General features: G+C 40.9%; 2 protein-coding genes across 2 annotated transcripts in view; both read right to left on the minus strand.

Moving 5' to 3' along the window:
* si:ch211-171b20.3 (uncharacterized) overlaps nt 1-7177 on the minus strand; it is a 149904-nt gene extending 142727 nt beyond the window's left edge. Inside the window, exon 1 of the mRNA XM_060824127.1 lies at nt 6808-7177. Within this exon, the coding sequence (XP_060680110.1) occupies nt 6808-7094 (287 nt within the window). The 5' untranslated portion in view covers nt 7095-7177. The remainder of the gene's footprint in view (nt 1-6807) is intronic.
* An 8147-nt stretch (nt 7178-15324) lies between these two features.
* rpl7 (ribosomal protein L7) lies at nt 15325-26641 on the minus strand. The gene is made up of 7 exons (XM_060822775.1): nt 26556-26641; nt 25961-26063; nt 22960-23126; nt 22649-22786; nt 21183-21292; nt 16888-17098; nt 15325-15387 (listed from the first exon to the last, which is right to left on the minus strand). Exons 1-6 carry the CDS (start codon nt 26567-26569, stop codon nt 16890-16892), a joined length of 741 nt encoding a protein of 246 aa, XP_060678758.1. The 5' UTR covers nt 26570-26641; the 3' UTR covers nt 15325-15387; nt 16888-16889.
* Between the last annotated feature and the right edge of the window lie 28 nt (nt 26642-26669).

Below are 26669 nucleotides of genomic sequence, written 5' to 3' on the forward strand. Positions count from 1 at the left end.
TCCGCACCCAGGTCGCGACCTTCCGCCTTCAGACCTTGCAGCGATACCTTTACGTCGAGCCTCCTCTTAGGTGGTGCGCCCTGGCGACGTATTTTTTCCGCCAGGTGCGTAACCTCAACTACGACACGCAGCTCCTGTTCGTCGATCGTGACGGTTTGGAGGTTGCCCTCAAGGTGCTGCCTGTCTTTTACCAGGACCTGATCACTGTCTGGAACATGGTCGAATTGCGTCGCGCCTACCCTCCGGCAGGAGTAGCAGCTGTCGTCAGGGAGCCGTTGCTCAGGAATCCGCACCTCCGTGCTCGCGGGTTCAAGTGGCTGTCAGAGGGGAGGGCCGTGGCGGCGAGGGTGACCAGGGTCGGGGACGTGCTGGGTGCCGGGGGCCTGGGCTGGACATTGCCGCAAGACATAGTGAGCAGGGCAGCGGTAGACGTCCGGTACGTGGCCACCGCCATCCGACGCCTTAAAACGGCGGTGCTCGGACCCAACGTAGTGCACCAGTTGGAGGACGCTCAGGTGTGCGGTCACCCCTGCCCGGACGGAATTTCACATTGGCCCCAAGGTCCCGTATTTCCCGCGGGAGCCTGTGCCCCACAACCTGAGCCGCCTCCGAAATTTTAATTTTGTCCCGTTCAAGGACGTTAAAAGGCATGCCCTGTATCGACTGCTGCTGCACACCGTCCATCTCTTGGGCGGTGGGGATCCCCAGTGGAGGGCCCTCTATGCAGGAGTCCTCCCCCTTTCTCTTGGGGATCTGGGGTGGAGGGTGCTGCACGCAGCAGTCCCCTGCAACCGCAGATTGCGGTGGTTCACGGACTCCCAGCCCAACTGCTTGTTCTGTGGTGCTGTGGAGTCCGTGGACCATGTGTATATTGGGTGTGGGCGTTTGCACTCCCTTTTTGATTTTCTGAAAAACCTTCTCCTCTGCTTTTGGTTGCACTTCAGTCCCACGCTCCTGATCTTCGGGCACCTGGTGCGGAGGAGGGAGGGCAGGTCTGAAGACCTCCTCGTGGGTCTGCTCCTGGGCCTGGCCAAACTGGCCATAAACAGGTCCAGGCAGCGGGCCGTGGAAGGGGTCGTTAGGGCCAACTGCCTGCCCCTCTTCCGCGGTTACGTTAGGGCCCGGGTGTCCTTGGAGAAGGAGCACGCGGTGTCCACCAACACCCTGGAGTTGTTCAGGGAGAGGTGGGTGCCGCAGGGAGTGGAGTGCATCATTTCCCCCTCCAACGCTATTTTGATTTAGTCCCTGCCCTCCCCTTCACTGTTTTGATCACACAGCATTGCCCTTTGATGTGAAGGGCACTGCTTGTCACTGGCCACTCGGTGTTTTCCTATTTTCCTGGTGGTGGAAATTAAATAAAGATTTGTGCACTTTGTGTCTCACTGTGTCTCACACCTGCACACACACACTATGGGTGCTGGGGAACAAAAATAAGCACTACTGCAGTTAGGCGGTAGTGTGGGGGTTAATAATAAAAAAATAAAAACAATGTTAAACTAGTTGGCCCGTAATTATTAGGACTATTCTCACACCTCTTTCTTCAACAGGGTGTTAAATTTGCTATTATCCAATCCTCTAGCACTTTCCCTCTATCTAGGAAGATTATGGCTGGCCATTTCACTACCTCCAACCTGGGATGCAAGTCATCCAAACCAGGCAACTTATCCATTCTAAACATGGTCAACTTTTCATTAATGCTGTGTCTCAATTTTCATCCATTTACCATTTCCAATATTAGATTAGATTACTTACAGTGTGGAAACAGGCCTTTCGGCCCTACAAGTCCACACCGACCCGCCGAAGCGCCACCCACCCATACCCCTACATTTACCCCTTACCTAACACTACGGACAATTTAGCATGACCAATTCACCTGACCTGCACATCTTGGACTGTGGGAGGAAACCGGAACACCCGGAGGAAACCCACGCCGACACGGGGAGAACATGCAAACTCCACACAGTCAGTCGCCTGAGGCGGAAATTGAACCCAGGTCTCTGGCGCTGTGAGGCAGCAGTGCTAACCACTGTGCCACCGTGCCGCCCAGTATCTCCACTCCTTCAGCAGTCAGGGAGAAAAAGTACTCATTAAATATTCTAGCCTTGCCCTGTGTCTTTAAATTGATCTTAGCCTCTTTGCCACTATAGAAACCCAATCCATCTTTTACTAGCTGTCTACTATATGTCAGATGATTTTTGGATTCCCTTTTATGTTGACTGTCTATTTTCATCTCTCTTTGTCAGTCTTATTTTCCTCTTCAATTCCTCACATTGCATTTGACCTGACATATGCGGTCTCTTTTTACTTTATCACATTCTCCATCCTCATCATCTAAGGAACGTTATCTTTTGCACCTTTTGGCCTTGCTGGAACATACCTAGCTCGTACCTGAAGCATCACTTCCTTAAAAATCACTCATTGTTCAATTATATTTGATCCTGTCAATCTTTGGTTTCATTTTGCTCTGGCTAGCTCTCTTTCACATTGTCCATCTTACAATTAAAGTAGTCTAAACTGTTCTATGCTCAGCATTACCAGTCTAGATAGTATGATCACTTTTATCAAAGTTCTCTCAATAGTCACTTTGTTCAACTAGCTCCCCAATCTCTTTTCTACATGAGTCCAAATAACTATTCACAGGCAACTAAAGTCATATTTAGTACAGATAAATAAAGATGAATTATAAAGCAAGAACAGATTTGATCAAGAACAGATTTGATCAAGAACACATAAATTGTGCAGAGATGTGAAAAAATAATCAAATTTTATATTTTTTGTTAGACCAGATAAATAAATGCAGAACATTAGATTCCCTACAGTGTGGGAACAGGCCCTTCGGCCAAACAAGTCCACACCAACCCTCCAAAGAGCAACTCACCCAGACCCATTCCCCTACATTTAGCCCTGACTAATGCACCTAACATTACGGGAAATTTAGCATGGCCAATTCACCTAAGCTGCACATCTTTGGACTGTGGGAGGAGACCAGAGTACCCAGAGGAAACCCACGCAGACACGTGGAAAATGTGCAAACTCCATACAGACAGTTGCCCAAGGCAGGAATTGAACCTGGGTTCCTGGCGTTGTGAAACGGCAGTGCTAATCACTGAGCCACCATGCCGCCCAATTACTCAAGAAATTCAAAAAAATCCAGAGAATTAAAATGGTAGTCCCTCCAACATCTTCCAGAAACTAAAGGATCACCTCAGGAAACAGCAAGTTTATAACAGCAACACTTTAAATTGAATTTATCTTAGCAAGCTCTGAAAGTTTTGCTTTAATATATGTTGGCTACCTTCCTATCCTATTTCTCCATGTAACTTCTCTTTCTTAGCATAGTCATACAAGTAGATCTTTAAAGACTAAAAGTGGTCAATATTTCCAGTTTGAAAATCTTCAAACCTGTTCAATTCTTTCTGAATTTTTAAAACGTGTTAGTAGCTAGCCAGAAGAAAGTGAGGACTGCAGATGCTGAAGATCAAAGTCGAGAGCATGGTGCTGGAAAACCACAGCCGGTCAGGCAGCATCCGAGGAGCAGAAGAATCGACATTTTGGGCATAAGCCCTCCATCAGGAATCAGGCTTGTGGGTCGGGGCTGACAGATAAATGTGAGGGGGTTGGAGTTGGGGGGGAGGTAGCTGGGAAAGTGATAGGTGAATAAAGGTGAAGGAGAAGGTGATAGGTCAGAGGGAGCACTGATGGACAGGTCCAGAGGGCGGGGCCGAGTTGGAGACTTGGGACTGGGATAACGTTGGGGGAGGAGATAGGAGGAAGCTGTAGAAATCCACATTTATCCCATGTGGTTGCAGGGTCCCAAGTCAGAATAGGAGGCGTGCCTCCTCCAGGTGTTGGTGGTAACGGTTTGGCAATGGAGGACACCCAGGACCTGCATGTCCTTGACGGAGTGGGAGAGGGAGTCGAAGTGTTCAGCCACAGGATGGTGGGGTTGATGGATGCAGGTGTCCCAGAGATGTTTTCTGAAATGATCCGCTATAGATCAGAGCTGAAAATGTGTTGCTGGTTAAAGCACAGCAGGTTAGGCAGCATCCAAGGAACAGGAAATTCGACGTTTCAGGCCAGAGCTCTTCATCAGGAATGAGGAGAGTGTGCCAGGCAGGCTAAGATAAAAGGTAAGGAGGAGGGACTTGGGGGAGGGGCGATGGAGATGTGATAGGTGGAAGGAGGTCAAGGTGAGGGTGATAGGCTGGAGTGGGGTGGGGGCGGAGAGGTCCGGAAGAAGATTGCAGGTTAGGAGGGCGGTGCTGAGTTCAAGGGAATCGACTGAGACAAGGTGGGGGGAGGGGAACTGGAGAAACACAGGAAGTCAACACCTTCAGCATATTGTCTAGTTATCACCATTGTTAATAGCTAACTCGAGAATACAACTTTTTTAAAAAAAGTTTTGTGATTTGCACATGAAAGAATACCGTGATAGTTTCACTTCTAACAGATGAAAAGCTTAACAATCAATTTTTCAATGTATAATATCAGTTAAATCACACTGTAAATTTTTGCTATAAAGTCTGTGTTAGGATTGAGCCCTCCACTATCACTTGATGATAAAGCAGATAAAGGAGGAGCCATTGTCATTCAGAATAGAACAGATCACTGCAAGGAAGTGTACCGAGAACTGAACAACCAGGAACACTACAGGCAACTACCAGCTGATCCGACCAAAAAACACACCCGAGAATTAAACACACTGATCAGAACTTTGGATCCAGTCCTTCAGAGTTCCCTACGCGCCCTCATCCCACGTACTTCTCGTATAGGCGACTTCTACTGCCTTCCAAAGGTACACAAAGCCAACACACCGGCACGTCCCATCGTGTCAGGCAATGGGACCCGATGGGAGAATCTCTCCGGCTATGTGGAAGGCATCTTGAAACCTATTGTACAGGGCATCTCCAGCTTCTGTCGCGACACTATGGATTTCTTAGAGAAACTCAGCACCCACGGACCAGTCGAACCAGGAACATTCTCGCCACAATGGATGTTTCCACACTCTACACCAGCATCCCCCACAAGGATGGCATCACGGCAACAGTCTCAGTACTCAACACCAACAACTGCCAGTCTCCAAACACCATCCTACAACTCATCCGCTTTATCCTTGATCATAACGTCTTCACCTTTGACAACCAATTCTTCATCCAGATACACGGAAAGCCATGGGGACCAAATTTGCACCCCAATATGCCAACATTTTTATGCACAGGTTCGAACAAGATTTCTTCTCCAACCAACATTGTACAGCAGGTACATTGATGACATTTTCTTCCTCTGGACCCATGGTGAGGAGTCACTGATAAAACTACACAGTGACATCAACAAGTTTCATCCCACCATCAAACTCACCATGGACTACTCTCGACTGTCTGTCTCATTCTTGGATACGTGCGTCTCCATCAAGGACGGACACCTCAGCACCACACTCTATCGCAAACCCACAGACAACCTCACAATGCTACACTTCTCCAGCTTCCATCCAAAACATATTAAAACAGCCATTCCCTAGGGACAAGCCCTACACATACACCGGATCTGCTCAGATGAGGAGGAACGTGACGGACATCTGGAAGTACTCAAGGATGCCCTCACAAGAACTGGGTACGATGTTCAACTCATCGACCGCCAGTTCCGACGTGCCACAGCAAGGAACCATAATGACCTCCTCAGGAGACAAGACACATGCTGAACTGACAGGGTACCCTTCGTTGTTCAGTACTTCCCAGGGGCTGAAAAATTATGCCATGTTCTTCGTGACCTGCAACACATTATCAATGAGGATGAGCACCTTCCCCACACCTCCACTACTTGCCTTTAAACAACCGCCAAACCTTAAACAGATCATTGTTTGTAGCAAACTGTCCGGCTCTCAGGATAACTCCATACAACCCTGTCACGGTGGATGCTGCAAAACGTGTCAGATTGTGGACACAGACACCACTATTATGCATAGGAACACCTCCCACCTTGTACATGGCAGGTGCTCATGTGACTCAGCCAACGTTGTCTATCTTATACGTTGCAGGCAAGGATGCCCGGAGGCATGGTACATTGGGGAAACCGAGCAAAGGCTACGACAACATATGAATGGGCAACGCACAACAATCAACAGACAGGAGGGTTCCCTCCCAGTTGGGGAACACTTCAGTGGTCCAGGACATTCAGCCTCAGACCTTCAGATGACCATCCTCCAAGGTGGACTTTGGGACAGGCAGCAGAGGAAAGTGGCCGAGCAGAGGCTGATAGCTAAGTTCGGTACCCATAGGGAGGGCCTCAACCGGGACCTTGGGTTCGTGTCACATTACAGATGATCACCATTGCACTATACACACACACACAGATATTCCTACACACACACACACGGACACAGGTACACACTGATGCGCACAAGACACCCACACACACACCCTTATAGACATACACACTCACACATGCACCCCCTCACAGACTTAAGACACTCTGCACTCACTACACACATACACACTTTCTCAAACTCACAACCCCCACCCCAGACAGACACACACAGACAAAGACCCACATGCACACATATATTTTGTGGAGTGAATTTGTACTGCAGAGTTACATTGCACATTGCTCAAAAACTGCATACATTCATGTAGCTCAAAAACTGCATGAATTTATGTAAAACTCTGTTATCTCACTTTTTAGATTAGAATCAGTGTAAACATCAGCTCCGAAAGCTAGTATGCTTCCAATTAAACCTGTTGGACTATAACCTGGTGTTGTGTGACTTTTAACTCTTAAAGCACAGAAGACTTGCAATCTCTGCGAACTTACTCTCGCAACTCTTCCACCTCGTACATATCGTCTCGTTCTTGGGTAGTCTTGTCGCTGTCCCGGAATGGCTTGGCTTTGGGTCTAGTTGGAGACTGAAGTCCAGCTTCAGGACTCAAGTGTGAGCCCAGGCCAGTCTGCACGGGGGAGAGGGCCGGCGCCAGATCGCCAACTTTAAACACACGTCGGGGCGGAACCATCGGTCCACGTCGCCAACCCTCTGAAACCCCCTCCGGGAGCTGGTAGTCGTCGTCCTCTTCATCATCGTCGTCCGCATCCAACCACGACATTTAGCGTCCTCATTTATATTAAAAGATCAATACACAGATTAATGGAGCAAAGGCACCGAACGCACTCCCTAGCGCTCAGCGCTTCCATTGTTGTGAGCGAGGCGGGCCGTTACCTCGCCCTGCCTCCCGCGCGCACCTTTCCATAACCGCCATTGTGCCCCGCGCCGTCTCCTAGCAACGGGCAAACAGGTGTTCCATCCAGCAGCGAACAGAGGCCTTCCTTCCGCCACAGTAGACAGGCGGGAGGCTGGAAGAACACAGCAACCTAGGCAGCATCAGGCGATGGAGAAGTCGACGTTTCAGGTGCAGGAATTGGTTTGCTCCTTTAAAAGAAAATTGCCCCCTTTTGGCAGGCAGCAATAAGCTTATAACCTTGTGGGAGACTGTTAGGGCAACAATAGAATAGTTCAGTTTAAAAGTTAAAATCAGAAGGATTGATAGAAATGGGGAAAAGGTGTTTTTGCAGATATAAAAAAAGCATACAGAAAAGGGGTACAGCAAGAGAACTATTAACTCTGCAGGTATTTAGGGAAGAGTATCTCTATTTTTCCAGTGTATAATTGTGGTTAATTAAATACTAACTTCATATAATACTAATTATTATAGCAAATATGTTCTTTTTAAAAATTATGTTTTCAGCAAAAAGCTGAGATAACCGAAATGCTTGGGCTATACAAAATGATACAAGTTAATTAAATGTCCGAGGATAGAATACACCAGCAGAATTAATACAAAATGTTAAACCAGATCTTGATGTACTGTCGACAAAATAATGTGTGTTAGTACTTAGAGAGGAAGGTTGCCAACCTGGGGAAGGGGGCAATGGGCGTGGAGCATACATGGGCAGAAGCAAAATACTAAGAGAGATTGGGCAATGCAGGAGTCAGGAGAGGTGACCTCACACAGCTCAAAAGTATAACTGTGTAGTAGTTTGAATAATCATCACTTCAATTGCTCTCTGCAATTGAGGTCCTTTCTTGCAAGATCGTAGAATAAATTGTCTTGTTTCCAGCTTTGGTGGTCTCATCTAAATTTTATTGAATTTTGTTTCTAGGATAAACCTATTTAATTTACTGGGTTGGCAGGGCTCACTTAGGTCAATCTGAGGTCACTATGAAGGACTCTCCTGTCCCCTGAGGCATGATGACACTCAGGTTAAACTACCACCAGTCATCTCCCACTAATGACAGCAAGTTCTATGGTCCACTCACACCATGACAAATTTACCTTTACATTGGGGTAGGATATTGAATTAGCAGCTCATGTTGAAGTGGGCATATTCACAGAATCCCTACAATGTGGAAACAGGCCCTTTGGCTCAACAAGTCCATACCAACTCTCTGAAGAATAACCCACCCAGGCGCATTCCCTTATCCTATATTTACCCCTGACCAATGCATCTAACCTATACATCCTTGAACACTACAGGCAATTTAGAATGGCCAATTCACCTGGTCTGCACATCTTTGGATTGTGAGAGGAAACCAGAGGACCCTGAAGAAACCCACACAGACATGGGGAGAATGTGCAAACTCCACGAGTTGCCCAAGATGGGAATTGAACCCAGGTCTCTGGCACTGTGAGGCTGCAGTGCTAACCACTGAGCCACCGTGCCACCATTTAAACTTCCTGTCACTGCATCGTTCACATACATAGAAGTTTTTCAGTTCTCAGGAACAGAGATTTGCTTTGTTTTGGCAACTTGTTCATACAAGACACAAATTGGTAGGAATCCTGCACTCTTTCAAACAAACCAGGTAGAGACACCTTTGATTGATATCAAGTGATTCAAAATCATTGCAATTAAAGAATGGTGAATGTTTCAGTGCAGACTCCTGAGCTGCCAAAAGGCCTGAAAATATAAGTCTGTGACAATTCTCGCTGAGACTTTATTTTCCTGTTTTTATGGGTTTGGAATGTTTTAAAAGATGACAGTACTGGATCACTAGCAATTTAAGATGAAACATGGTCAGTAGTTTTAAGCCAGAATTCTAACTGGGCCTTAGAGCAGAAAGCTGAATATATTTTCCACTGTCCATGCGTTGGCTTTAAAATTGTTAAGTTAGTGAGACTCAAGGTTCAGCTAAAAATAATTTTACATTTTTTACTACTGGGCAGTCCTGAAACATTAAAAAGGAGGAAATGAGGTGGATAAATTTGACTGGTGAATCTTCAATCCAAGAAGAGTTTGTTGGGAGGTTTTCTGCTGCTTATGCAGACGATATGTCTTCAGCCTGCAAGACAATTCTGGATCTGCAATAGGGCTCCATTTTCCCTCTCTTCTCTCAGTGCAGACAAAGAAAAACAAATCTGTGAAATAGCCATTAGAGACCCAGAGGCATTACAAGTGTCTGGAAATCACAATATAAATAACATTCAATAGCAACAGTTAGGTTAAAAACATCAATTTCTCAATTTAAACTAAATCATCATCAGTGCATATTCTCCCAAATTGACTTGGGGCTTCAGTTTGGTTTATTAACTCTTCCAGGAGATTGCATGGATCCAGGTGAAAAGAGTTGATATGGTATTACAGTTGTGTGAGGCAATCTACATAGCCATACTTTCAGTTGGATTCTCTGATCTATCAGGCTGTTGATTGACTAATCTGAGACAGTTCTCCCAATTTTGGACTAGCCCCCCAGATATTAATAAAGGACTTTGGCCAAAAAATAAAAGCCATGTTAACCCTGCAGTATCATTTCCAGTGCCTAGGTTGATGTCATGTGGTCAGTCCAGTTTCAAAGTCTCAACAAAGGAATGTTGTGTTGATACAACTGCTTGCTGGGCCATTTAATTTGCCATTGACAGACAGCCACATTGCTATAAGTGTCACACGTAGGCCAGACCAAGCAGAATGTTAATTGATTGCTTTTCCGGCAGTTAGCAATGGTTTCATGGTTGTTAATTCCAAATATTTGAATTCAAATTCTACTATCTGATGCGGTAGGGTTTGAATCCACGTGCCCACTACGTTGCATAAGTTTCTTGATTAATAATCTTGCAATAATACAACTGGGTCACCATCTGCCCATAAAGCATTAAATAACATCATGATCCTCATTCCAAACTGGAGGATAGGAAAAGTGCTTTTTCTCCCACTGCCACCTCCATTCCCACATTTTCCTGCCCCCTACCCATATTTTCTTGCTGTTTAAAAATGTACTTCTACAGTACAGGGCCAATACATTGCAGTAGTAATAGGAAAAGAGCTATGAAGGAAATTGGGCTCTTTGGGGAGAAAGAGGCCAAAGATCTGAGTGGTACAGGTGATTCAATTGAGGTGCAGTGATACACTTTAATAGACTCCAGGAAAAAAGATGAAATGCACTGAATGAAGCCCAAATAGTAAAAGTCTTTAAACACAACCTTACACAACATCCCAAAGTTACAACTAGAGAACTTTTGAATAAACACTTTTGGTCAGTCTTCGATTTTCATCTGGAACTCTACTTCCATTATCCTTAATTGCATCACTGTTCACCTGTTATCCCTAGGTTCAGTGTCTTACTTTAGCTAAGAAGGAAAAAAACCTTTTTTAAAATCTTAAATTCATTGGCTCCCCTCTCCCTTTTGCTGCAGCCTTCAACAGCCCTACAAATCTCAGTTTTGTACTCTTCCATTCTGCACATTGCTGATTTTAAACATCATAATGGATAGCCATGTCTTCAGCAGCCAGGATCTTAATTTCCAGAATTCTCTCCCTATACATTTTCACCTCTTGCCTTTTATTAAAAACCACACCATAAGATATCTTGTTTCCATCTGCCTTGATTCTGAAATCAAACTCAGACAACTTAAATCTCAGTTCTGAAGAATGATCACGAGACATGACATTAACTTTGCTTTCTGACCACAAATGTTGCTAGACCTGCTGAGTTTACCCAGCAATTCCTGTTTGTTACTGATTTCCAGCATCCGTTTTTTTTAAAATAGGAATCTCCAGTTACAAAGTTGTTGACCACTTCCACTGGCAGAATAGGTAATCCATTTACAAGGATGCTTGATGGGCTAAATGGCCTACTTCCACACTGGGGGAATTCTATGTTTTTTCTTTTAAATACTCAGCATCTTCAAACTGATTAATTAAATTCCCTACAGTGTGCAACATGCCCTTTGGCCCAACAAGTCCATACCGACCCTCCAAAGAGTCACCCTCTCAGACGTTTTCCTAATGTTCACCCCTGACTATGGATAATTTAGCATGACCAACTCACCTAACCTGCACATCTTTGGATTGTGGGAGGAAAACGGAGCACCCGGAGGAAATCCATGCAGACACAGGGAGAATGTGCAAACTCCACAGTCAATTACCCAAGGCAAGAATCGAACCTGGGTCTTTGGCACTGAGAGACAGCAGTACTAACCACTGAGCCATAGTGCCACCCTGATGATGATAACAGAAGAGGAACTGAAAACTACACAGAGACACAAAGGAAATGTCTTCCAAAAATGAAGTTTAAAAACACTAGAAGGAAACAAAGTTGCATTTCCTCTTGTTTCTTTGCACTGTATCTCATCTCAGGCTTACAATGATGCAAAAGCAGATTTATGATCGAATAGATGGGTTCAGTCATTCCAGTTTTCTTATCTGTAAACATATCCTGTTAAAGAAATTTCTTCAATCATACATGTGTTTCAGTTTTACGTTTTAGTTTTGTTTACATGAATTAAACTGTACCATATGCAAAATCTGCAATTTCTATCAGTAGAGAATTTGAAAATTATAAATACATTTAGAGGTATTCAATGCAAATATCACAGCAATTGCTAATAATAAAATTATGAAGGGCATAGATCAGTTAGTAACTTTTTACCTTGGTGAAGGAATTAGCAGGCACACAGATTTATGGGGCATGAAGTTTACGGGAGATGTGAGGAGTCTGGGACTCAGGCAGAAATCCTCAAAATTTAAGACTTATTTAGATGTGCATTTTTAAAAATATATGCACCTGATAGATGCTAACACAAACATGGCTATGGATCATGTGCTGGAAAGTGGAAATTAGAACAAAGTTAGATGCGTGTTTTTGACCAGCGCAGACTTGATCGGCCAAAGGACCTTTTTCTGCACGGCAGTCCCCTGTGACTATGAATATAATCAGATTCAAAGAATGATTTAAATTTGTAGTAAAATGATTTATCCACATTAAAATGTCCTACAAAATCACAGCTGAAATTCATTTAAAGAAACAGATTACACGTGTTTTGCTTCAGGGATTCTTTAAGAGTGATAGGCCTTCAACTCTCAAATGTAGAGAATCAGCAGTTCAAATTCGATGGGAGCTGGTGGTGGAATTAAAATTCAATTCATTTAATCGGGTTCTTAAGGTACAGTGGTAGTGTCTTTCCCCTGAGCAAGAAGACCTGGGTTCAAGTCACACCTGCTCCAGAGGTATGAAATAACATCTCTGCACAGGTTGCTTAAAAAAAAATTAAATAAGAAGTTCAGAAAAAATTATTTATTACCTTGAGGCTCTTGTGGTGCAAAGGAGTATCCCCACCTCTGCGCCAAAAGACCTAGGTTTAAGTACCACTTGCTCCAGAGGTGTGTAATAACAGCTGTTGATTAGAAAACATCTTCATAGGAACCTTGATTATCCAAATTTCAGATTATCCGAAGAATATTCAAGGTCCCACAAAACGTTACATCAAAGAGGCAAGTGTATTCGACTTACCTGAACTGAAGATGTGAAAACGCTGGCAAAAACAAAGAAACACAAGCAGCTCAAGCATTAGCGACTGGGTATTTTGCCTTTTGCAAAAGTGAGTGTTTTACAGCATTCCCATCACTTTACTGGGCCATTCATGAAAAAATATGGCTGAGAATATAAATGTATGTGTGAGGTGGTGCTTCTGTCTTTCTTTCACGAGACTGAGTTCCTGGAAACTGACAAATGCTGTTGCAATCAGAGAAGCTGTTCAGGACCTTGTTTAATACTATCTTAACCACACCTTGCCAAATGCTAACTGCTGCTGAATTTTTAACCCGTTTTCTCATGTTACTATTGCTTTATTTTGTTCATCATGTGAAATCGGTGTCCTCTTGCACTCAATAAATTTAAGTTATAGATTTAAACAAATCCTCCGGTAGAGCACAGCGTTAGATCAGCGTGGCTTCCTTTGTTTAAGGTAAAATCGATTATCCAAATTATCAATCCACCAAACGAAATAGTGCCCGTCTATCTCGTTGGGATAATTGAGGTTCCTCTGTTTACATATTTTGGGATCTTGTGGTAGAGTGGCAGTGTCCTTAACTCTGAGCCAGGTGACCTGGGATCAAATCACACCTGGTCCAGAGGTCTACTGTAAGCTTTTCAGATTGATTACAGAAAATATCTATGCATATTGCCAAAGTCATCCCTTATATGGGAAATCTTCCACAAGCATTGAGACTGCTCGTCCACCAGAATGGTAAGCAGACACAGCTTCTAAGTCTGTCTAGAGTAATAGCCTCCTGGTGTGTAATTGGTAACTGACTTTGTCACTCAAACTGACTTAAGGGAAGGCTTTGGCCTCTAGTTTAGAGACAGATGGAGCCAAACAACCAGCACGCATAAGCTGTTTATTTTTCTCCAATCTGCCTCTGATAATTCTACAGTGGGGGCCAAATTCTAGCCACAAGTACTCAAATTATTACAGCAATATTATATGCAAGATTATTTCACGTTTAATATCTAAAGTGAAAGCTTGCATAGATTTATGTATTTGCAGCAGTAATTAGGTAATCCAGTCCATCTTCCCTGACCTATTTTCATACTATTTTTTTTTCATCTACTTTAGACGTTTACACACTATATGTCTTTCATACTCTCAACAACTATGTAAAGAAACCGTACCACTTCGCTCAGTAAGATTTTTTAAAAATCTGTGCAGATTTTTCTTAACCTTCTTTTCTCAATGCAGATAGTTAACACCATATCAATTAATTGCAATGGTCTTCTAACAAAGGCTGGTCTGCACACACAGCACACTAATGATAGTATAACCAATACTTTGGAAAAGGGCAAGGTTAAAAACTAAGTGCTGAAACACAAAAGAATGAATTTAGCTACAGAAACAGTACCTGAAAAAACAGAAGTAAGGAGATTAATAAAGACACTGATCTAACCCACTGTAGCAATAATTCTGATGTACGGTGTATAAATTAATCATAGAACATGAAGTGTTCTTAAAAATTGCATCACCTGTAGATTAAATCACTACACTGCTTTCCTATTCATTTTGATTCCCTTGTTCTGCTTCAGTTTACGCAATCCAATCCTACTTAGGAACGGCTTTATAAAGCAGACAAGTTCATTCATTCTTAGAGCCAATGTCACATTAAAAACAGCTTGCCATATCACAGAAAAAACATGCAGCAAAATAAGTAAGTTAAATCGAGAAAATAAATTTCTTAAAAAAAAACATCCAAAATACATTTAGAAAAGAAATTAAGAAAAACAACCTATTGGCTAATACATCCTTTCAGCATTCAGTACAAAAACATACTGCTTTGGCCATATCAATATTTAGAAGTCCCTCAGAGCTCCACTTGGCCATAATAATCGGGTCCACAGGCGTGCCTAACCTGTTCACCCACTAAGAATTTAAGAGAAGGCTGAATTTATTTGGCAGTAAAACTCAAGTTAATTGTAATATAACCATGAACATTTATTTTATGTACTCTTCGGGATTCAGTGAAATCCAAAAGACGTTGTTGGATGTCAAACAACCAATGCACACAGTGATCCAATCAATTCATATGCTACTTTGTGCTAATTATATTGCAATTTTGTAAAAACTAAGCAAGGCATAAAACCAAACCTTAAGAAGTTAAGAAATCCCATAACAAAAGTCTTTGGCACAATAAATTAATCTCAAGGAAAAATATTAGAGTTAGTCATAGTCTCAATCAACACAGATCATTCTTCTGACTAATTCACACCAAATGTACAGGCTAAAACTTTGATAGTATGTTCTTCATTTCAAAATATAAAGTTATTGGGTTCTATAAGGGAGTACAGCTAAAGTATGAATTTAAACTTGAAGAAAATGTTAAATTTTAATTTTCCCTCAATCCATTACAACGCATTTCAACAAATCTTTTTATGCCAATTACAAAGTCAGAATCTTTGTAATTTCATACTCCATAATCTCAATTTGAGCTGTGGTTTAAATGGTAAAGGAATCAGACATATCGATTTAAATTTAAATTGCTATAAAAGCAAACAAAGTCCAAGACAAAAGATTACTGTGTAAATAATTTCTTTATTTAACAGAACACAATGGTAATTTCACAACTGTTGTTTACCTAGAAGAGAAAAAGAAAAAAAAAGTTAGAATTTTAAAAAAAATAAACAACAACATTTCTTGGGCTTTTGGACAAAAAGTAGATTGCATTCTATCTGGCAGTGATCTAGAAATCCCTTTTGTCAGAAATGATCAATTTACACACACATGCTTTTTCATTATTTCCTTCTTTTCTTCCAAAGACGCCAACTTCCTTTCACAAAGGAAAACATTAACTAGAATAAGCTGCCTTTGCCCTTTAGGATTCCATTAAATCACAAATATTTTCTCCACCTCTGTACTATAAATCAAACAATTTCATGTATCATTCTAACTTGTTTGAAGACTTTGAATACATATCTTCTGCAAATGTATTTATACTCATCATTTCACATCCAGGAACATGAAATCTTAATACTCACTAACTTCAATATATTAATAGCTCGAGGGCATAGACACTGGATATAGGTTTGCTCACTGAGCTGAAAGGTTCTAAGCATAAATACTGCAATTTGATTTGAAATCACCACAGGAATAAATCAAAACTGTTCATACATTCCCTAACAGAAGAATAAAGTTACAAAAGATCAGTTTAGCTAGAAAAAGAACCCTTACTATATTATTTTATTCATTGCTTCACAGGCATCACCTGCACAAAATATCTTGCTACCAATGACATTCTTCTATTATTCATTTTGTACCAGATTCTCTGACATGCAACTGGACCAGAACATACAATTCCTTGTGGTTACAAAAATTGAAAAATAGGGTTTACATTGCCATTAACTCTTGGTCAAGCAAGTATTAAAAATTCTTACGGAATAAATGTTATAAAGATAGCTTTCAATTAAGTGGGACTGCTCATTTCCCTCCAGACTCACTAACAACCACCTACCCTGGATGCTGGTAGGTAGGATACAATATGACAACTCTAGCAATATTGCTGCTGTTGTTACACTTAGGAGAAAACAAGTTCCTCCCTCATCTCCAAATAACTCAAAGAACATGTTAGTAAGCGAGCCAAAGATTCAACCCAGTCAATGAGAATTACAGCCAGATACAGAATAATCCCTTCCCATTCTCTGCTACACCAAATTTGCATCTATTCCCAGAGCTTTGAATGATATTAAAAGATGCCACCTAACACAGCTAGCTTAGCTTTTATTGTGCACTTCTTTTAATCGTATAAAACCAACACTTGCTTTAACAATATTTCGAATTGAAATACAGTCATACATTCATTTAGCTTTCAACACATTTTATTTAGCCTATGTACACTAATTTAAAATTTTTCAGGGCATAGCTGTAGACATGCAGTCCTGCTGTGCAGAGTTCTTCAGAAAATATATGCATTTGAATTTCTTCATCCATCATGTATTCTAGCAATAACCTATCTACATCAAGTTTTATTTGTGACCAGAATAATGTGCCTATTTGTGTTAAGTATTAGATTTGCAATTCTTGCTGAAGCATCTTTAATACTCCAGTCATACAGCCCCTTAAAAAAAAAAGCACAGCTTACCTTTAGTTCATTTTTCTGATCATCCTGTTGATTTGGTCTTCTCTGTTACCAGCATCACCACCTTCGACAAAGTGTGTCGTCTTTTTGTTCATGCCACCACGTGGTGAAGATAGCTTGAAGGGCCACAAGAAATTGTTGGCCATTTTGAAGTTCTTTCCTACTGTATAGATCTCATGGATCAGATCTTCAATACAAATGATGCCATATTTTCCTGAAATGTAAATAAATCAATAATAATTTGCATTCAATTTATTTAATTACATAATTAAGAGAATTGTACTACAGGAATCTGTTGTCTGCTGTCTACACCTAGTCGAATCCACCCAGGGTGACTAGCTCCTTTGTCACATGAATGGACAAAATGGATCACACCCCATAAAGAGGGACTAATATTTACTATTTGAATATCATTCCCCACGCAGGAGAATACCTGCATCTTACTAACTCAATATTAACCTTACACATCTGTAACCCTACACATCTGCACTTCTTGCAGCAATCCAGTTCTCTTGTAGATTCAAATTTTCTTCTTATCTCAAAGAATCACAGAACTATTACAATGCACAAAGACACTCAGGTCTGCACCAGCTCTGTGAATACCATTCTTCTACCTTTGATCCTTTTATAATAACACTTTATCTAAGACAATAAGTTGACAATAATCATATTTTTACATATAAGTACACATAATTAACAAAATGTCACACTTAAGAATCAAATAAATCCAATCATAATAATCCGTTTTTCCACTACCTCCCTATTCACAACACAGAAAATGCAGATTGGTTGACTACATATAGTGTCAGTTTGTTTCTTTTAAGAAAGAAATATGTAATTGAATGAGATGTGGCTCAAGTGTTCACAAGATGGATATCTTGAATGAGCAGTTTGTCTTATAGGTTGTCAGATAGGTTGAACAGTCCGGGCTTGGTTACACTGGCATTTAGAAGATGGGTGAGTTGATTGAAGTATTTAAACTCTTGAATGTTATTGACAAGGTGAATACAGAAATATTTTTTCCTCTTGTAAATAAGCAAGAGGCACTGTTTACAAACTGGGATTGCTCTTTTAGCACAGAGGTGTGAAGACAATTTTTCTTACATAAGTTGGAGACACTTTGGAACTCCCTTACAAGGTGGGGTCATTGAATATCTTAAGGTGAAATGTGCTATTTGTTAGCTAAGGGAATGGAAAATTGGAATTTAAAAGACAAACAGTTCAACACACTAATAACTAGCAGATAAGGCTAAAAAGGGGCCAAATGGCTTACTTCTGTTTCTAATTCAAACGTTAAGTCTGCAAGCATGTCACCAGACTTCCTTTTAATTTTATATATTCCATTCATACCCTTGGTCTCCTGCAGTGTTCCAACAAAATTCACAACAAGCTTAAGCAACAGTATTTACATTTGTTTGGTTAGGTGATCTGCGGTCTTCATGACAACAATTTAGAGCCTTAATCCTAGTCCCTTTCTTTGCAGGTGAGAGTTTTAGTTTCTTTTTGCTTTCATCGTCGCAGCTGCTGTTCATCATTTCACCATTCGCATCTCAGCAAACAAGTTTCTGTCTGTACATGTCTTATTACCATTGCCCTATACCAAATTTTTAATGTAATATTTCCCAAGTTCCATTCTATCAATTTTCTTTTCTTATTGGCTTGAAACCTACTAAATTTGATTGCAAAAATACAAGTCTTGCAAGAATGGTAGAAGGAGAAAGTGAGGTCTGCAGATGCTGGAGATTAGAGCTGAAAACGTGTTGCTGGAAAAGTGCAGCAGGTCAGGCAGCATCCAAGGAACAGGAGATTCGACGTTTCGGGCATAAGCCCTTCTTCAGGAATGGTAGAAGGTATTGGTAAAACCACTGCTAGAGTACTGTGTATAGTTTTAGTTTTCTTACTTAATGAATGCTGATAATTGTAACAAAAGTCATTCAAAGAAGCTTCACCAGGCTGATTTCTGGAACAAAGGTGTTATCTAATGAACAAAAATTGCACAGGCTGGGCATATTCTCATTTGTGTTAAGAATGAGAAACATATTATTAAAACATTAAAGAGGCTTGACAGCATAGTTACTTAAGATCGTGAAGATGAATCATACTACATTCAAAACACTAACTATTTCTCTCACCAGAGATGCTGTCAGACCTGTTGAGTTTCTCCAACACATGCAGTATTTTGATTTCAAATGCCAAGAAGATACTTCCCCTTGTGGGGGATCTAATAACTGGGGTAACAAATAGATTGGCATTTGTGAAAAAAGATTAGGAATTTCTTCTTTCTGAGTCATTAATCTTTGGAATGCTCTTTCAGAGGAAGATTGGAGACTGGATCAGTAAATGTATTTCAAGGCTGCGTAACAGATTTTTGATATGGGAGTCAAGCAAGTAGTCAAGCAAGTGCAGTTTGATTCACCATCAGATCAGTCATGAACTATGGACAATATCCGTATGCAAAACAGCCATTACTGCTAGGTTGAAATCATGAAATTCCCTTGCTACCAGCACTACGGATGTTCCTGCACCCCAAGACAAAACTATAGGCAGCACACAAACCAGATAACTCTGGAAGGCAAACCAGCCCACCTTGCAATGGACAGCCCTATCTGTTTATCAGACTATCATTAAAAATGGTGTCTGACTTTATTTCAATATAGTTAGCAGTTCAATATGATTTCTGTTCCTTTGCTGCACCTTGGGCTGTTCAATTATTAACTGACAATTCAAGTAAAATCATCAATAAATAAATACTCATGCAGGATAGAGTTGACAACTACTTTTAGTTAGCAGTACATGAAGAACTAGTAATAGACATTTTCCTAACAAGTGTGTGGTAAACTACCAGTAGGCTGGCCAGTCATTTACACTGGACTTCATGCGGTTTTTAATCATCAACTTGCAAAGAAAAAAAACTGTTCCATGACAATCCCAACATATTCCTGGCTAGTCTGTGAAGTGTTATGTCTTACCTTTACTCTGCTTATCCATCAAATATACATGCTATATTCATTGGTTCAGTCAACAAAGACTGGATTTTATTCTTCTTGTTTTTGTTCAAAAGCCTTTATACCCTCACCCCTCCATATCTCTGGTCTTCTTTAGCACTGCTTCACATCACCTATGATATCTGAGACCAATCGATTCTGCTCATATCCAGCATCTGCAGCCCTCACTTTCTCCCTCCGGATTCCGTCCTCTTCGGCTTTCTTGATTATAGAAGTTTCATCACTAATGGCCATGCCTTCAGCTGCCTAGTCCTCAGCTCTGGATTTCCTTTCCTAAACCTCTCTGACTCCCCTTGAGGTGCTGCTTAAAAACCAACTTTTTGACCAAGCATTTGGCCATTTGCAATGATATCACCTGAAGTAACTCGACCTCTAATTTTGCTTTAAATAAACACTAAGCACTTTAGGACATTTATACTAATACACCATATAAGTTTTTATCGTGTTCTAATGATAATGTTTGGTATTACAAAACCAAAACCTAGCCTGTGTTGGAGACCATGAAACTTCTTTCCATGAAAAATGTTTATGTTACTGGATTAGTAATCCAGAAGCCCAGAATAATGATCCAGAAACATGTTCAAATCCAATCACATGTGCCTGAGGAATTTAAATTCAATTATTTCTATCTGGAATTTAAAAAAAACTAGCAATAGTGGCCATTAAATAGCAGATTGTGATGAAACTCCCAAGACGTTCATCAATATCCTTTCAAAAGGATGATCTGCCATCTTTACTACTCTAAGCCCTCTGCAATGTGTGCTACAGCCTTTTGAACTGGCTAAGCAGGTCGCTCAGTTATATTCAAACATCTCACCACTTTCTCAAGGGCAATTAAGAGAGCTAATAAATGCTGATCTTGCCAATGATACATGGACCCTCAAATAAATTTTAAAACACTCAGATGGCAAGAATGGAAACTTATGACCGTAAAAGATAGTTGAAAAGAAAACAAGTTGCATCAAACGAGCTAGAGAAGCATAAAAGAAAAAGGAACAGCAGTATATGCTGATGGCATTTAGGGCAAGTTCACGTGGGACAATAGAAAGCCTTATACAGTGCTTTTCCAGGAGCAGACATCTCAAAGTGCTCTGAACTGTAGTCACTATCTTAACTTAGTAATGGTAGCAAACAGCATTCTGAAAATTACCCGTAGTTGGAAATATCATGAGTTAGCGTAGTGGTAAGAATACCAGAAAGATGAAAAGCTACAATAATAAAAATTGCTTGCATAAAATTCGAGCATCCATAATATCAAGCTAAACCAGTACTGACAAGTTTAAATAATATTACCCAGTTTCTTTTCAATTAATGAGTTGTCAGTGAGAGCAATGCGCCGTTGTTTAATCTTCCCAAAGCCACGTTTGTAGATCAATTCACGGACAGATTTCAAATTTGGATATCTATAAAATTAATACAAGCAATAAGGTTTATTTAAATGTTAATATCACAAGACATGCCTCCCCCTGAGTTAAATTCCAAATCTATATACTAATGAATCTACAAAGCACTGATGGTCTCAATCAACACATAGTTCTGTGATTAGTTAACATTGACATATTCAACCCTTTGCTGATAGCAAATTGACCAAAATTCTTATCAGATTTGAGGAGTGTTTCAGAGGTGCCACTTCAATACAACTGTATGCTATAAAGCATTTTGCAATGTTTAACAAAAAAAGGCTTAATAATTTAATCTATGAAGCATAGCAAATGTTCAAATTATATTTTTATATATGATCTATTTTCTCTTGTTCATTGTTTCTCAATTGAATTTCTGTTCTAGCACAATCAGATTCTCCCCAACAGATCAACATGCTACATAGATTTTTGCCACAGGAGGATGAGGTAAGAAAATTAATGTGAGAAAAAGAAAGAAAGAGCGAGTCAGAACAAAAATTTACCAACACTTTTTAAAACTTCAGAGTGCCCGCAACTGCTTCACTATTGTATCTGTATGCCTGCCCACTTCTGGGATCCCATCCACATTCAAGTGTCAATAGAGGGACAGCATGCGGAGTCCACCAGCATGGTTGGACCTGGGGGGCTGGATCCATCAGCACACTTGGAAATTATGCTTTCATTAAGTACGTTTCCTTTATAAATTTCCATCCTACCAAGGTGCATCCATACCACTGTTCATTTTAAAGAACAGAATTATAATCCAAGAATGGTTGATGTATTTATAACACAATAGTGATGAATCCACAACGCTCTGATTCAGAATTAATGGTATTACTTTGAGTCAAGACTGACACCCGTGACACAAACCAACAATTTCAGCACCATAGCAAGATGAGACCGAATAAAACAGCATGGTTCCTTACTTATTCAGCACATTTGTGAAAATTTGGTTGGTAAACAGTCAGACTCAGCTGTTTGATAGCAGAGGCCAATGAATGGCACATGGCACAATGATAGTCAGATTGCCAAAGTACTCGGTGGTGAACATGCATAATGTTAACCTTGAGGAAACTATTTTAATTGTAAATGTAAAGAAAATTGTGCGTTATGTAGTCAGAAAACTAGAAACCTTTCCAATGAAATGGCTAAAAATTAGAAGCAACAAAACAGAAATGTATGATTATTTGTAATCCAGCAATGCATGACTGCTTGTAGCATCGTATAACATAACAAAGCACCAAATGCATCTATTCAGAAAATATCATACCTGGTTTCACATTGACATCATGCTATATTTCATTTTTAAACTAAAACACAATTTCAATTTTGTTCATTGCTTATTTCCTAATTACATACCCCCATGCAATGTATGGTTCTGCAATACGGAGCATGTTGATTGAAGCTTTATTTAGTCTCACAAACACTCCATTGAAGATCTGACGCAGTCGTAGGAGTTGAAGCACCTTGCGGATTTTAGGGCTAACACCATTGATGCTGTGAAACCATGGACAGAAATTAGCAAGGTAGGTAAAGGAAAATTTTATTCCACAAGTAGCTTATTTACGGTTTGTAATAATTTGAAAAATGATCGCACACTTTTACATTGATAAAATTTTTATCATTCACCCATAACCACAATAAATAACTAAGTATGCATTTAAACTTACCCCCTAATACGGATCACAAAAGCTAGCCTGGGTTCCGCAGGGACGTAGTAATTATTAGCTTTACGTGCCATTCTGGCAAGGCGGATTTCACGTCTGTACATTTGTCTGTACTCCTTGTGGTAACTTTCAGCCCTCTTGTAGATTAGTTTTCTCTTCTCTCTATTTATCTTTAAAAATATACTTTTCTTAAAAACTGTAATAAATACATGGCTTAGGCTGTTTTACTTCTGTAATATGATCAACAATTATTCCATTATTACATTTTCCTCAACCCTCAGAAAACCTAACCCTTAAAATATTGAAGGCAAATATATACAAGTTTTCATATTAATACAGTTTATAATAAGTTCAGAAGGCAAATGCAATGTTAGCATTTATTTTAAGACTGCGAGAATGCAAATCTAGGAATATATTACAGTGCTGAAAATGTGTTGCTGGAAAAGTGCAGCAGTCAGGCAGCATCCAAGGAGCAGGAGAATCGACGTTTCGGGCATGAGCCCTTTCAGGAATGAGGAAAGTGTGTCCAGCAGGCTAAGATAAAAGGTAGGGAGGAGGGGCGTTGGAAATGCGATAGGTGGAAGGAGGTCAAGGTGAGGTTGATAGGCTGGAGTGGGGGTGGGGCGGAGAGGTCAGGAAGAAGATTGCAGGTTAGGAAGGTGGTGCTGAGTTTGAGGGATTTGACTTGACAAGGTGGGGGAAGGGGAAATGAGGAAACTGGAGAAATCTAAGTTCATCCCTTGTGGTTGGAGATATATTACAACACCTAAATAAGAGTCTGGTCAAATGCATTTGGAACACTGAGCAGTTTTGGGTCCCATATCCATGGAAGCATGTGTTGGCTTTGGAGGGAGTCCAGAGCATGTTTACAAGAATGGCTTGATTTAGGTGGAGCAGTTGAAAACTCAGAGTCTGTACTCAATGGAGTTTAGAAGAATGAGGGGGAATCGGATTGAAACTTTCTGGAGATGGAGAAAATTTTGCCACATAGGAGACAGCGAACCTCAGAAGAAAGAGCCAACCCTTTAGAACTGAGATAAGGAGGAATTTCAGCCAGAGCATGGTGAATCTGATGAACTCATTGACACAGAAGCCTGTGAAGGCAAAGTCAATGAGTATATTTAAGACAGAAATACATAGGTTCTTCATTAGTAAAGGGATCAAAGATTATGGGGAGAAGGCAGGAGAATGAGGTTGAGAAACATATCAGGCATGATCAAATTGCAGAGCAGGCTCGATTGGCTGAATAGTCTAATCCTACTCCGATGTCTTATGTAAATTAAGATCTACATTGTATGCAAAACTACATCATCATTCACTATACACTTAAGATGTTAGAATCATATAATCCCTAGTGTGAGTCCACGGTGACCCTATGAAGTACACCCGACCCACAGCCAACCACCTTCCAACCTATCCTTGCATTTGCCATGGTAAGGCATCTAGCTTTCACACCTCGGGACATTATGGGCAATTCAGCATGGCTAATCCAACTAACCTGCACATTTAGGGACTGGGGGAAAAGCCACACAGACACAGACAGAATGTGCAAACTCCACAAAATCAGCCGACGCTGGAACTGAACACAGGTCTCTAGTTCTATGAGGCAGCTGTACTAACCACTGAACCACTGTGCTGCCACTTCCCCCTGTCCCTCTATGATCTCACTGAATAGCAAGAGACAAGAAAATTGCAGATGCTGGAATCTAAAATAGACAAGCAGGAGGATAGAACTAAACAAGCCAGGCAGCATCAGGAGGTGGAGAATTCAACGTGTCAAGCATAACCCTTCTTCAGGCAAATGGTGACTTCTCCATTTCCTAATACTGCCTTACTTGTTATGTTCTTCCAGCCTTCTGTTTGTCTACTTATTGAATAGCAAAGCAATCTAAAGGAGCCAAGTGGTCAATTCTGGCTCCCACTTCATATGGGCAATTGCTCCCTAGTGACCCACAGCTGGAGGCTTTGCAACTGAACAATTTGTTTATAATGCGTAACAACTGCAGTTAAAATAACCCTCCACAAGGATGCAATCTTCTGACTCTAAATTGCTGTCGTACATATAATTTACCAAGAATATAGATAATCCTTTTGGTATGTTACTATATTGGGAAGATGCTGAATAAAAGATTACTTCTACAGAAGATGAACATAATCAATGAGTAAAGAACATTATATAAGTTTATGGTGACATTTATTCTTCCATAACAAATGGAGAAAACCCAAGAACTGTCAGGAAATCAGAAACAAAACACAAGTTGCTGGAAAAAGTCAGCAGGTCTGACAGCAGCACAGAAGGGTCACTTGATGCAAAACATTGACTCTGCTTTCTCTCCAAAGATGATGCCAGACTTTGTCCCAGAACATGTGCTTTTATTTAGTTAAAAATCACACAACACCACGTTATAGTCCAACAGGTTTAATTGGAAGCACACTAGTGGGTGACACAGTGGTTAGCACTGCTGCCTCACAGCGCCAGAGACCCAGGTTCAATTCCCAACTCAGGCGACTGACTGTGTGGAGTCTCCCCGTGTCTGCGTGGGTTTCCTCCGGGTGCTCCGGTTTCCTCCCACAGTCCAATGAGGTGAATTGGCTATGCTAAATTACACGTAGTGTTAGGTAAGGGGTAAATGTAGGGGTATGGGTGGGTTGCGCTTCGGTATGGACTTGTAGGGCCAAAGGTGTTTCCACACTAAGTAATCTAATCTAATCTTTTGAAGCACTGCTCCTTCATCAACCACCTGATGGAGGAGCGGCGCTCTGAAAGCTAGTGTGCTTCCAATTAAACTTATTGGATTATAACCTAGTGTTGTGTGATTTTTAACTTTGTACACCTCAGTCCAACACTGGCATCTCCAAGTCATGCTTTTATTTAGTCCTTGGTATCGGACGTCAGCACAAATGTTTCCACCATTAAGTGAGTATGCAGAACAATTAAATTTCTAACTTCATAATCATAATTGAAACACACTGTTAGTCCAGTAGGTTGAAATGTTTCTCAAACCTTCTTTTCTATTAACAAACGCTTGATGCGCTTGGCCTTCATTAGTGCAAACGCCTGGCGCTTTTTCAAAAGGCTTTCAGGCACAGATGGCACTTTCTTCTCTCTGGTTAAAACAAGACAGATGGAGGTGGAGAGTTAATCTATCATAAATCTCAAAACTGAATTTTATCTCAGTACTCTCAATGTAATAGAAGTGTTAAACAATGCGTTTACATCCTGATGCAGCAGCAATCGAAAACTATTTTCGCCCTGTTAGGCCACAGTCTGACAATTTAGACGCAAAACAAACAATTTTTAAAAAGTGGATAAGCCAGTTGCAACAAAATATGTTTACTTTTTTAAATTCGAAGATCTTAATAGTTGATCAGGTTGCTCAAATCTTTTATAATAATTCAAAGCTTCAACAAGGCTCAGTGCAAAACTCCGAACCGAGACGCATCACAACACTGCGTCCAAACCAACTATCTTCAAGATATAATTGGTAAAATACGTGCATGGCTCATCACACGCAGCAATCCTGCCAGAAAACTACAGCAAAAACTGAGATTTATCTAAGGATGGATTCGGATTTTAAAAAGCTTCACGACACACTCACTTCGTCTCCGCCATGATCACTGCCGTCTGAGGGGGGAAAAAGGCAGCAACGCATGCGCGGAGAACAGTTAAAGCCTGCCGTTGGAAACTGTCTATGTTGCTGCCTGAGTCAATG

This window comes from Hemiscyllium ocellatum, chromosome 4, assembly GCF_020745735.1.
Source record: "Hemiscyllium ocellatum isolate sHemOce1 chromosome 4, sHemOce1.pat.X.cur, whole genome shotgun sequence".
NCBI lineage: Eukaryota > Metazoa > Chordata > Chondrichthyes > Orectolobiformes > Hemiscylliidae > Hemiscyllium > Hemiscyllium ocellatum.

What these genes read in the sequence shown, in the direction of transcription:
- rpl7 (XM_060822775.1), bottom strand. An exon ending in GTTTGTTAATAGAAAAGAAG is followed by an intron (nt 23,127 to 25,960) that starts GTTTGAGAAACA and finishes ATATTTTTAAAG; the next exon opens with ATAAATAGAGAGAAGAGAAA. An exon ending in GAACCATACATTGCATGGGG is followed by an intron (nt 21,293 to 22,648) that starts GTATGTAATTAG and finishes TTAATTTTATAG; the next exon opens with ATATCCAAATTTGAAATCTG.